The following is a 12,887-nucleotide window of genomic DNA, read 5'->3' as shown; positions in this document are numbered from 1 at the left end:
TATTTATTGCGTTCAGTATCACTGCACACGTGTCGTCGACCGCGTCGACTCGCGTTGCAGAAAACTCGATTATCCACGGTGTAAAGATTATTCGCGAATGATATTACACACGGCCGGATCACGTTCGGCGCCGTGATCCTCCGGCGGACCAGCAGACGGACAAAAGATGAAAAAAAATATACACAGAGAGAACATGATTCGCGGCGGTTGCAGCTAGCGCGTTACAATTGCTCGTGTATGTATGCATGTGTGTGTATACGTGTACGTGTCTGTCTGAAAGAAAGTTCGAAGCTGTGCAAAGATACACGAAAAAACAGGCCTAGCTAGACTCGATCGTTCGGTAAAATCACCTAGTCGTTCGCTTCCTTACTCGCCTACGTTTTCTTTTTTTTTTTTATAAATAGTATATTATCAAAAAGATCCATCATCCTGCACCGTCGAAGTAAAAATAAATAGTATTATTTTGTTTACGTTTTACTATTATACCTGTTTGGTAAAGAATTTCATAAACATATATACGTTCTTCGCGCACGAAACAATATAGATATCCCTTAAGTACGAATTAAAAAATATCTTTTTTTTATTTTTTTTAAGTACCATCGCTACGATATAGACGAAAAATCGGGGACCGGAAACGTAATATTGCAGTCGCGCGTACTACTAACTAATTCGTTGCGTGATCTATATATGTATATATAAATCTAATAGGAAATCATAGATAATCGAAGCAATTAATACGGAACGTATTACGACGTAAGAGTGTACCGTTAATGGGACCCCACCACGCGGCCCATAGAAATTCAATAAAAATAACTCGAACTTTACACCATTCGCGTATTCTTAGGACTTATTTAAAGATATTTTGTTTTTTTTTTCTTTATAATCTATACATAGTGCCATCTTTGATTGCCCAGAGACTCTACAATATCCACCATATAAATCTCGTTAGAAAGAAGACCATTGACGGCTGTATTTACGTTATATCTTAGCCTTTAGAAAATAACTAGTAAGTTTGAAAAACCCTGTGAATGCTTTGCAACTGACTACTTTCATTGCATCTCATTTCATCCTTTCTTGTTTCTTTTTTTTCTCTCTCTCTCTTTCGTCGCGTTTCTTCCATTCTCGTTTCGGTTGTGTACATCAGAATGCAAACAGCTGGTGGTTTTGTGTTCGAACGGCATAAACACACATAGAGTCGCGAAATTGCATTCTTTCACCCCCGCTGTACAATACCCTATCCGTAGAAGTATACCCATATAAAATAAAACATATCCAAAAAACGATATATACTCGTATAAAGTATACGATCCACACGCTTCTTTCGTTTCTTTTTTTTTTGTTCTTTCTTCTCATTTTATCCTAGGGCAGGATTCTTACTGTACAAACTATTACAGTTTCTTATTGAGCACATTTTAGAAATTGTTTGAGTCGTTGTAGGAAGTGTTCGATTATTGACTTCATTTCGACTATACGCTAGAACCTAGACGCGTCACGAGAAAAAACATCGGAAAGTCTGAGTGGTCTCATTTGATTGTGCGGAGTCACGTGTATGTGTGTGTGAGAGAGAAGAAGACATCGTGGTTGCGATAGGCGTTAAAGGAAATCAGAAGAGACGACTCTGCCGTGGCTCATTTGTGGTCCTCGGATCGTGGACCGTTTCGGATCTCTTTCCGCCTATCCTCAGTCTGACGGAACGACCGTATAATATGATTCAATGCGTGGAGTTCGATATAAATGCACCGCCTCCGAATGAAGCGTGCTCGGGCGGCAAGTGCTAGGATACCCGCGTATAGTGTGAAACGGTCATGATGCCCCAAGTTTATCATTTCTACGTGAATACTCTTACTGATTTTTGTTTGGAATTCCTAGGAACTTCAAGTTTTCCTCCTCTCTTCCCAAACAATCCTTGCCGTGTCTTAAGCTTCCTGAAAGAAACAGGCCGGGATACGTGAATGCACGCACAGCCGCCGCCGCGAGAGCGATTATATTCGAAGCCTCGACTCCTATCATTTCTCACTTACATCGGGAAACAAAAAGTGTTCGCGAGTCGGTTGCGGTTGTTCGAACGGAGAGCTGCTCATGTATCCGGGCGACGGGGACTCGCTTTTCTCGAGCACCGGAGTAATATTCGCGTAATTCGCGGCCGGGGTTGTCAACGTTCTTCCTTGCTCGACAAGAATACTTCTGTCGATCTTGTAATACTCTTTTCCGCTTCGCGGACGAAGCGTCGTTGCCACTGCTCTGCCACCCAGTCTGGAGAACGGAACCAAAAAAGAAAAAACCAAAAAGGAAAAGTTTAATTACCGGAACCAAACAACTTGAACTATAAAGAGGTAAAATGTAAGAAATACGTTACCTCAGACTGTCTGGCGTATCGGACGACGAGTGGGACGACAACGACAAGGTCTCGATGTAATCGGACATATCGGAGGTGCCGCTGCTGGTGCTTCGCGAGTCGATGTAAGGTGCGCCGGACACTTCTCCCGGACTGTTGAACCCTTTCGTACCCTTTGGCAGACACGTGGGTATGTCAGCTTCCGCCGACGAGGATTTCGTGGGTATCTTGATCTTCTGGAACTGGAACGACAGTTCCCGTAGTGGATCGCTGGACTTTGACTTCCTTGGCAGACTGCTGTGGTAACAGGTGGGCGGTGGACTCTTCCGATAGATCGACAAAACGTTCTGCTTCGTTCCAGATGTCGACGGCGCTAAGGACAGCTCGAACTCGACGAATTCGGCTGTCCGATGACTGAGGGACCCGGTCGAGACGCCCGAATCGTTGCTACTGGAAGAGTCTCGGTTGTGACCGGTCTTGGATGGCACCGAAGAGGATCGTCGTATCTTGATGAAAGATGGTTGCGGCGAGGCTATCGAGATCTGTCCGCTGTCCTGGTTCATTTTTATCTCGGAATTCACACAGGTCACGTGAGCGTCCCCTTGGACCAGGGTGGCCTTGTCCGCCTCGCTGGAACACTTGTGGATCGTTAAAGTCGACGGGAACGTGTGGTTCTCGTCGTCCAGATAGTGAGCGGACTCCGCCGAGTAGGATCGTTTCCTCAAGAGTAGGCTAATGTTTCCGCTGGACTCGGCACCGTTTCCATCCAAGTAACGACGTTTCAGATACGGACTAGACAACATGGCTGAACCAGGAACACGGAACTCGGAGTCGGATCTCTTCTTTCCGCTCTCGGCCATCGCTGACCCGGACAATGCGGGATTACTCGAGCTTTTTATACCGCTGCAGATTCTCGACAGAATCTCCTTGGAACAGGCGTTATGCGCCGGCTGCATGGGCAGGTAACCGGGGAACGGTTTTTTTGACGTTTGCTTCTCGGGATCCATCACGAGATAATCGTTTTCTCGGTCTTTCACGTGACCGCATTTCTGGCATATCTTGGTCTCCTCGGTGTTCGCTTCCGGTGTTTCCTCCTTGATCTGATCCGCGAATTTCTCGATCTCCTCCTGTGATATTCCGCTCTTCGTCAATAGATCCTTGCTGTTCTCGTAATGCTCTAAAGATTGCGTGAAGTCGATGTTCGCGTAATTCGTCTGTTTAGCCTCGGGTTGAGTGTCGATCACCGGCTCGACGTTCTCGTAGTTATTGGACTGGTTCTCTTGAAGGCAGTCGCAGTCTTGATTGGTCTTCCCTTCCGTCGTCGCCGACTTGTTCATCCTCTTCGCGGTCGCGTAAATCGCGATTTCCCCGCTCGCGTTCACCACAGGCATCTTGCCCTCCCCTGAGAGTTTCACTGGGTGGACGGCCACCCCCGTCGATTCGATCCCCGCGCCCCGTCTGCAATACGGCAACACAAAGCCAGCCCAGCTCATAACGTTCTGACAGGGACACACGGAGGATCTGGGCGACTGAACGGTGAGCTTCGCCGGACAGCCGCATTGCTGCAACACCACAGCCTGGGGAGTCTGCGGCGTATCGTAATTAGGGTAATTTTTTGGCAGTGCTAGGCATTCTTTGATTTTCCTTGGCGTGTCGTAATACTGATCAGGTTGGGGAGCCTGTTCGAGCAGCATGTGATGGCCCAAGATCGTCTTAGGTATATCGTAATTCTCGTACGGTCCAGCAGCAACAGCCATGCTGGCAGTGTTACGTGTGGTGGCCAGCTGTTGCTGCTGTTTCCGCGAGTGCACGCAAATCTGTTCGTTTGGCAGTGGCATCGGTGGCTTTTTCGCCTTTTTCGTGGCAGTGTTTTGTTGGGACGGTTTCGGTGGTCTCGGCGGCAACGCGCTGGGACTAGGCGACACGCGTTGAACGTTCGCTGTCTGTTGCGAGCTTTTTGTTTGAGAACAATGGCACTCTATCTGCTGCTGGGAGCCGGAGAAATCGCTATCGTGGCTGCTGCTGCTGTACGAGGACAGCGATAACCGATCCAACGTGCGGGGTTGTAAATGACAGCCAAGATTGTTCATCGTTCCGGCGGGACTGCTCATGCTGCTCACGCCGGTGGTCGTCACCAAGGTGGACGATTTAGAGACGGTGCCCAATTTACTGATACAGCTAGCGCATCGCTCTAAAGCGGACGTGCCTTGACGCGTCAACGAACAGCTGCGCCAGTCACCCGGCTGGTCCGGCAATTCGGAGACGGAGATGGTGTCTCTGCTGCTGTAATCCCTGTCAGGCTCGGTTTGCTGTCTGCTCTCCGCGGACGACCAATAGGGGGAGCTCTCGTTCTTGCAGCTGTCGCACTGCTCCTCGTACGTCGACGAGTAAACAGCCGAGGGGAAGAAATCGCTGGCCCTTGTCTCCGAACGGGAAAACTGACGGCGCGGGCTGTCCTGGGCTATTTGCTCTCTGCTAAGCGGCCGCTTTTTCGTCAGCTTTCCCTCGGCCGCCAGTTGCAGCATTTTTACGATGTCCTCGCCTTGATCCGTGATCAACACGTGAAGACCCTCCCCTCGACCGCATCTCGAGCCACCCTCGAAGCAGAATCTCCCTTCCACAACGCCGTAACGACGAAGATGTGCGATCTCCCAGATGCCCACCAATCTGGGTGGTATACCGACGGTGATACAGAAGCGGCGATCTTGAATGTGTAAATGGGCCGGTCCATTCGTCAGCTTCGCCTTCGAGGGCACCGTGGAGATCAGTATCAGGAACTGTTGATCTGCAAAAATTACGGAAGGTCAGGTTTATTATTTCGGGGGGGGGGGGCATTTAACCCACTTTCGAGCACATTGTTCCGGAATACACCGGACTATCGGGTTAATTGACAGAATTTTTATGTTTTCGGTAGTAGGGGGGGACGCACCTTCGCCGAGGTTGTTCGATATCTTCACTTGCCATTGGATCAAACGTTCCCTGGTGTCGAAGGCCAAGACGACGGTAACGTCCTGACATATTATAGCGATCGTGTTTGACTCCTTGTCGAGGGTGAAACCGCTCTGCACACCAAGAAAGTGTTGCAAGCTCAAGGATGCTTTCGTTTGGCCTTGCTTGTAGCGATCCTTGCTATCTCCGTATAGTTGTAAATGGAGACAATCTATAATTTATTCTATCGTCAACATCCGTCCGGGAAAAAATTCGTTTCTTTTATAAATTATTTGATTGGCAACTTCTTTGAAATTTAGACACATCTCGTTGCGTAATAATGTTTAGCAGCTACGTTTAAAAATAGTTCGGTTTCATAAATAAATCAGGTACTTAATTATTTCGTAATTGATTTGTTAGTTAAACAAATTGAACAGTTTAAATGAATTGTACGTTATTTGATTTTCAGTAAAATTAAATATTTTTCATCGTATGTATCGAGGAGACGACAAGCTATTAATACGGTTATCCGGTCGTGGAAAGCGAACGAAATCCAGTTAGACCCTTCAATGTCTGTGCATTTAACTAATTCTCCCTAAGGAAAATTTATGAGGTGCCGGTGTCCCCAAGTTTTAAAATATCCTCAAGTTACAAGGGCCCAGGTATTAATGGTTATTGCCAGAAGCAAAGCTCTTCTTGGAAATTTTTTGTTTCTTCAGGCAGTCAATCTGTAACAGATGTGCCAGCTGCCACCCTAGGAAGGTCCATAGGGAGGGATTCTTTATGCTGATAACAAGGAAATTCTTTTAGGAGATAGGATTAGGAATGTGGTAGGAAATAGAATTGCCTCTCTACAGATTACTGAAAATGTTGCAACATCTGCCCCCCTCCTCCTTTGATAATAAATGCATTTCATAATCAGACCCTTTGTAAATATCAAATACCACATGGATAAGATAAAGTGACTAAAAAGTTCATTATTATGGCATGTGGTGCACACAGTAAATCACTGTGCAGAATGTACATACATTGCACAATCAAGCCAGTGCCTCCATATCTTGGAAATGATATCAAGAACAAAGACACAAGGAAATGCAATGTTTCCTGTTTGCTGACTATGGCTCATTTGATAGACAGTGTTTGTTAATTGTGTAGAGTGCCATAGAATAATATGAAGTTTAGTGAAAAACGTAGAAAATTATATATGTATATATACCTGCAACTGGTGACAATTTCCTCATGACACACCATCGTGATTTCCACTGTAAAGTAAACAAATATATTTTCATAAAGTTCCTATTAGATTTCATTAAGAAGTAGTATCCATTATTGTGCTGTGATGGATAATGTTGTTTGTAGGCTTTGCTAGTAACAACATACAATGTTACAGCCTATGCAAAATACATTATGGTAATTTACATAAAGAGCCATATATACATATGTACACACATGTATTACATACTTGTTTGGATCCAGTTAGACCCCTCTGAACCCCTCCATGATAAAAATAAAAGTTTCCTACCCTTTCTGATCTGAACGACTTCTTTAGTAACCCCAATGTAAATAAAAGAAAATGACCTAGCTTTTTTTATGGCCTCATGCCTCCTCATTTCTTTCCCATTACATTACTTCCTTAAGCTTTCAACAAACTACTCAATCGTTGAAATGGGCATTGAAGTCATATCAAGACACTTTAATTTGACTCCTTGGCCATGATAAAAAAAATAGTTGGGCATTATATTCAAATTTGAATGGGGCCACAGAACATACATATTTGATCTTTCAGTAACATTTAATGAAATATTCAATTAACATCATGTAAGTATCACTAAAGTAAAGTGTTAATGGACTTTCAATTATTGATAACATTCAATTAAAGATAAGAAATTTGAATGTAGTATTTTGAAATAATATAACTAAAGTTTACATCTTCATTTTAGATGTGAAAAAAGTATTATAAACATTGGTATATATTGAACTTCATACTTAAACTAAGAATGTTTATACATCTACAATATTTAGGAAACTTTTCTAAAGATTAATTAAACATTAAATAAACAAAATCTTTAATAAAAATAATAAGTTTCTCTTTAACTTTCTATAATCAGGAACAAATATATAAATCTGAACAAAAAGAAAATGAAGACATTCTGTCCATGTACTGTACACACATGAAAATAGACTCCAATCATTAAATTGATATGCCCCTAATCCTAATTACCATAACTCAGCATAAATCAATTAAGCGTACATTTCCAAGTGTCCTATATACACTACATGTGTATTAAGCGTGCATGTTATTCTAAGTTTCTTACATCATTAAATAATTTCTTTTTTTAGTAAAACCGTACCGTGCTCAAGTGACTCCGAGATAACTATTTGCACGAGCACGAGTTTGGGTCGAATTATGGGCACCGCGAAGCTAGTTGTCGGTGAAAAATGTGTACAGAGAGCACAGAGAATAATTACACCGCTCGATAAATTCACGGGGAAAAATCGGGCGGCATTATTTTGACGGCAACGAGTCGAGCAATTATCCGATTTATGTTAATTGGTTGGCCGGATCCAGGGGAAGGGGAAAGGTGAACGGTAGTTAACAGAAAATTCGATTGAGGCTACTCACTTTTTTGCCGTCGCGAAATTTCACGTTTCCCTCGATAATACAATTGTTATCCACCATTGTAGAAGGCCGCTGCTGCTACACTGCTTTTAGGTGTTTTTCTCATCACTATGTGAAACTACTCCGGTTACTCAACGCTGCATACCGGGACACTGTAGAGGCACAATGCTCATAACACCGCGAACAACGGCATTTCCCGGCCCACCAACTTTTTCCACACAGAGTAACAACCGCGGTTTCTAATTTCACGAATTACGCGGCAAAATCCATACTACATCCCGTCCGCGGCGAGCATCCATCTTGACAATCTTGGCTTGCTGCGTGCACTGCTCTGCGGTCCTGCTCCCTTTCGAGAGCGTATTCTGCACATTATCCATTCCCCTGCACTTCGAGCCAGTGGCGTAACACCCAGCATTTTTTACACCCACGATACTCACACTGGGGGCGCCTATGTAGCTCAATGGTACCGTTTACAACGCCGTGACGCGCTTCGCGCTTTCCATTTGAATCTTATTCCCTTCAATAACGGTATATACTTTTTTTCATTTACCTGTGAGATAACTTGAAATATTTATGATAAACAATTATAAAAAAAGAATAGAAATGCTATTTTTTGAGTAATAACGAATTGTATTTCTTGACAAAATATGAATTACATACAATGTTTAGCAATATTTTCTCCGATACGTAGATACAGAAACGTATATGTTAAGTTGTAAATATTTTTTTGTTACTTTCCATGACGGAATGAACAATTGGATTTTCAACACCGACGAGATATGGAATTGGATCATCTTCTGTGTTTTTCTAATTAGTAAACAATTTTGGTCGTTAGATGACGATACCATGGAAGAACTTACGTTTATGTATCGATATGGTTTAGCTATTAGTTTGAATTCTTTGCCACGGATGGCGTCACCGATCATAGTTATAATTTTTTATAAAGCAGTTGTTTCTTATCGTTCATTATCGACAGAATGGCCACATACTGCACGTGGTCTACCAAGTTGCCATTGATTGCCATGTGTTTATAAGGAAAGTTAACCTATGTCAACATTTGAGTTTATACTTTATGCATGATGAATACACCAACATTGACGAAACAACAGCAGAAACACAGCTTGTCCGCGAAGAAAGCCCCTGCCAAAGGATTACGAAATGTCCTAGCACAACCCCAAGACAGTTTCTGGTAAAGATCATATTCCTTTTCTCATGAAATTGATGCCCTTACCTTCTAAAGAATATATGTATATTATGTAAATATTTATTCGTTATTTACATTTGGTAGGCCAGTTATAAAAGGGGATGAATCTTCACAACTGGAAGGTTTGTTGAAGAAGTAAGTTGTCAGTATTATTAATGTTGTATAGTAATTATAGCATGATACAGTTTGTGATTGATACTTGTAGATTAATGCCAGCCATAAGACGTCCATCTCATGTGATTCCATGGTCTCAATTGAGACAGTTGAAAAAAGAAGAACGTATTAAAGCTAAAAAAGAAGCAGTTCAAAAAGAAGGAAATATTCCTAATACACAGACAATGTAAATATCCTTATTAGAGATAATAGATGGATTTACAAGCTTCTGTAATAATTATGCTTTTAGAAATTCAATTGTGTTGGGTCTAAATGCAATTACAAGAGCTCTGGAAAAGAATAGTGTTTGTTGTGTTTTAATCGATGCCAGTATTGAACCACACCTGCTGATCAAACACATTATTATTATGGCACAAAATAAAAAAATACCAATATTGCTCTTATTTAATTTTAAAGTTGTTACACTGAATAGCATTGGATTTGCCTCTGCTGCTTGTGCTCTTAAGGTAGAAACATTTAGTTATCTAAGTTTATTCTATATTATTTATACAATTTGAATTTCAGAATGTTGTAATGAAGTCATCAGAACATCATTTCCATCCACTTTATACAAAAGTATGTGATATATTTAAAGATATACCATTACCAAAAAACTCACTTAAATTATTTAAAGACGTTGAAACAGTAGAGGAGATTGCATTGTGTGAAAAAGACAAAATGAATTTTGCAAGAGAACCAGAGATTAAATCTTCAGAATCAATTAAGTTTACATTATCCACAAATGTATATAAGTATAGATCTACACGTAATGAAAGAGCATTTGTTCCACCAAGTGCAACAGCGAGTTCCATTAATGGGTCCACCACAGAAAAAATAGAGCCATGTGACTTTATTTCTTTAAGTAATAGTGACACTGATGAATATGTTGTGAATATTAAGAAAAATGCAAGGTATATCAATATTCGCAAAGACTCAGATGCTTGGAAACAAAAAAATTTCGAACACAATAACCAATCTTCAAATATTACTTATCTGCCATTAAGAGTAAAACGTTTGCAAGGTAACAGTAATCGCTTGAAAGCTACAAAAGTATCAAAACAAAAGAAAAAGTAGCAAAGGTGTTCAGTATTAATATTTATTCCTCACAAGTAGGAGTTTGTCGATTTTTATTTTAAATTACAATAGATACGAAACATGTAAATACAATTGTACAAACTCTTAAACTATTATCATTTATATACATGTACAGTAATGTAAGAATAAACAATGTAATTTTTTATACATATGAATACAATATATACAAAAATTATATATATAATTGAATTCAATGAGTACTTCTGTACTTGAAATTTATTCCATCTAATACATTCTGATTATATAGAGATTCAGTCTTTTACAGATATATTATTGTTAAAATCATGTTAGAATATGGTTACCAACAGGTTGTTTACTTATATATAAAATCTCTGTATTTTGTAAATGGTAAATTGAACATACAATATTAATTTCACACATATGTATTCGATGTCTAAACAACTATAATATCATACAGGTAATGTAGAGTTCACAGAGGATTTGAACATTCTTGTGAAAAACATTAAGCCTTTAGTTCCTCCAGGTATGTGACTTACTAGGAATGACAACATAGCTATTAATTGTAAAACAGCACATAGTACTGTCAAAGGAGTAGACTGTAAATGTAGAGCGAAATAAAGTGTTCCTATTAATGTAGCAAAATAGGACCCTGTGAAACACCTTCTTTCAGCAGTGAATAACGATTTCAGGTAACTTAATGGACCCAAGAGGAAGCAAAAACTACAAAATACATTCAACCAGGATTAGTCGAATGCGTGGTATTTTATATTAAAACAGTCGATTTACGTTTATTTTGCACTTACCTGGATAGAAAGAATACACTTCCTAATGTATACAGAAGCGCAAACTTTCTCGCTTTAAGTAATAAAACCGGAATATACATTGCTGACAAACAGAAACACAGCACGCCCATGGCGAAACATACAACGAATGCTACCAGCCTTTGAATCCGTGTCTGTTACGAAGGAATAGAACTCCTTAACATCAGTTTATAATATTTGACATTCGAGGTTATGTACGTAGCACTCACCATACTAGGACAACATTCCTTTTGTGCACCTTGTATCCACCCCGTCTCTTCTCTCTCGTCATCACCGTTTTTTCCGAACCATTTCCCAATGTTTGTTTTCGGTAGTGCCATTGATGGTACCGTAATTTTGAATTGCTTTTCATTTTTACTGCTAAGCAGATATTCATTCAGTTCTTTGTTAAGATCAGCCATTTTGACACGTCGCCATACTGTATGTTTACAGCAGTGATGGGCAACCGGGTCCACTTGGGTATACCGGCATGCTGCCCGTACGGGCAAGTGGCGGGCAGCCGCGGGCTCCTGTACTCGGTGACCTGAGTGACATGAGTTACCAGAATGACCTGAGTCAGCTGACGATAAGATGCTCAAACTAACGATAAAAAAATGGGATGCTCAAAGTAGTGATCAATATTATTGACATTATGGAACATTTTTTTGTCTGCAGCCAATTTTGAAACGAACTACGTGTCATTTTGGCATACCCAGATGTTTATAACTGGTGATGAATGAATTGTTACTGTCAGTCTTGTTTTCTCAAAAGTGAATGATAAATAATAATAATAAATCGAAGAGATCGCTGCCGCATGTGGCACACGGATTCTCCTCTGTCCGTGCGTTGTAAACGTATTAAAAAAAAGATATTCTCACTTTATATAAAGTAGGCTTGGGTACTTTTGATTTGAAATGAAAACTACAAATAAAAAGAGCCAATATTTATTCCAAATAAAATAACAGATAAGTTTATTTGAAAACAAGGATGTATGCAAATAAATTCCAAAATCTTATTTCAGAAATAAATTATTTCTAAATGATTTATTTGCCAAATATTTGGTTATTTAAAATAATAATGCAAAATGAAAAATAATAGATTTTCGTATATTGTTTGCTTAAATTAATGGGACAGTACGTAGATATACGTGTTCGTAAGAGCATATTAAAAGTAATTAGTTTTTTGTACGCGAACACAAATTCCGACAAATCCGACCCCGAACCTGCACAAGCTCGGTGAAATCGGTATGAAACACTTCGTAGGTTTATTTTTATTTTATTACTAATAATTCTATGGTATATGTATATTGCATATATTTGTAGCATCCTGAAAACGGGTATTAACGAGCCATTCGACGTCGAAACGCACAGAAATGCGGTCTTAATAACCGATTTTTTTCGAATTTGCAGCATTTGTTGATAACTAAATAAACGAAACTAAATTGTGTAAAATTTTAGGTTCTACTCTTGAACCGTTTCCGAGAATTTTCCTTCCGGGAATGCCTTACCGTAATGAACCTTCTCGTGGCCGCGGGATTCCGAGAATCGAGTGACGTCACGGCGTGCGAGCGAGAGCGGTAGAGCGAGCCGCGGTATCGGTGCTCTCCGTCGGTGTGATGCGTGCCGAGGAATTTCGGTGGTCTATGGGGGGAGGTGTGCGAGCGAGAGAGTACGGTAGAGCGTGCCGAGTATCGGTGCTCTCCGTCGATCCAACGCGCTAGTGAGTTGCGTCACCCAGTTTATTGACTTAGCCGTGTACGCCGTGTACCAAGGTCGTACCATCCCGTGCAGG

General features: G+C 40.9%; 3 protein-coding genes across 4 annotated transcripts; 1 reads left to right on the top strand and 2 right to left on the bottom strand.

The window, feature by feature from the left end:
- Positions 1-1,538: 1,538 nt before the first annotated feature.
- Positions 1,539-7,979, bottom strand: LOC107187843. Of its 2 annotated transcripts, XM_015576022.1 has the most exons (6): positions 7,887-7,979; positions 6,480-6,525; positions 5,265-5,495; positions 2,357-5,120; positions 2,022-2,253; positions 1,903-1,925 (listed from the first exon to the last, which is right to left on the bottom strand). In XM_015576022.1, exons 1-6 carry the CDS (start codon positions 7,941-7,943, stop codon positions 1,917-1,919), a joined length of 3,339 nt encoding a protein of 1,112 aa, XP_015431508.1. In that variant the 5' UTR covers positions 7,944-7,979; the 3' UTR covers positions 1,903-1,916. The 2 variants fall into 2 exon arrangements, with proteins under 2 accessions (XP_015431507.1, XP_015431508.1); XM_015576021.1 differs by having other exon boundaries at positions 1,539-2,253.
- Positions 7,980-8,866: 887 nt separating this feature from the next.
- On the top strand, positions 8,867-10,314 carry LOC107187883. The gene is made up of 5 exons (XM_015576071.1): positions 8,867-9,072; positions 9,172-9,222; positions 9,293-9,427; positions 9,491-9,707; positions 9,766-10,314. The coding sequence occupies exons 1-5, from the start codon at positions 8,960-8,962 to the stop codon at positions 10,312-10,314; spliced, it is 1,065 nt and encodes a 354-aa protein (XP_015431557.1). The 5' UTR covers positions 8,867-8,959.
- A 431-nt stretch (positions 10,315-10,745) lies between these two features.
- On the bottom strand, positions 10,746-11,538 carry LOC107187882 (protein transport protein SFT2). The gene is made up of 3 exons (XM_015576070.1): positions 11,327-11,538; positions 11,100-11,251; positions 10,746-11,016 (listed from the first exon to the last, which is right to left on the bottom strand). The coding sequence occupies exons 1-3, from the start codon at positions 11,516-11,518 to the stop codon at positions 10,746-10,748; spliced, it is 615 nt and encodes a 204-aa protein (XP_015431556.1). The 5' UTR covers positions 11,519-11,538.
- Positions 11,539-12,887: the final 1,349 nt, after the last annotated feature.

Source organism: Dufourea novaeangliae, unplaced genomic scaffold (genome assembly GCF_001272555.1).
Source record: "Dufourea novaeangliae isolate 0120121106 unplaced genomic scaffold, ASM127255v1 scaffold112, whole genome shotgun sequence".
Taxonomy (NCBI): Eukaryota; Metazoa; Arthropoda; class Insecta; order Hymenoptera; family Halictidae; genus Dufourea; species Dufourea novaeangliae.
This window is presented reverse-complemented; position numbering and strand designations above follow the sequence as displayed.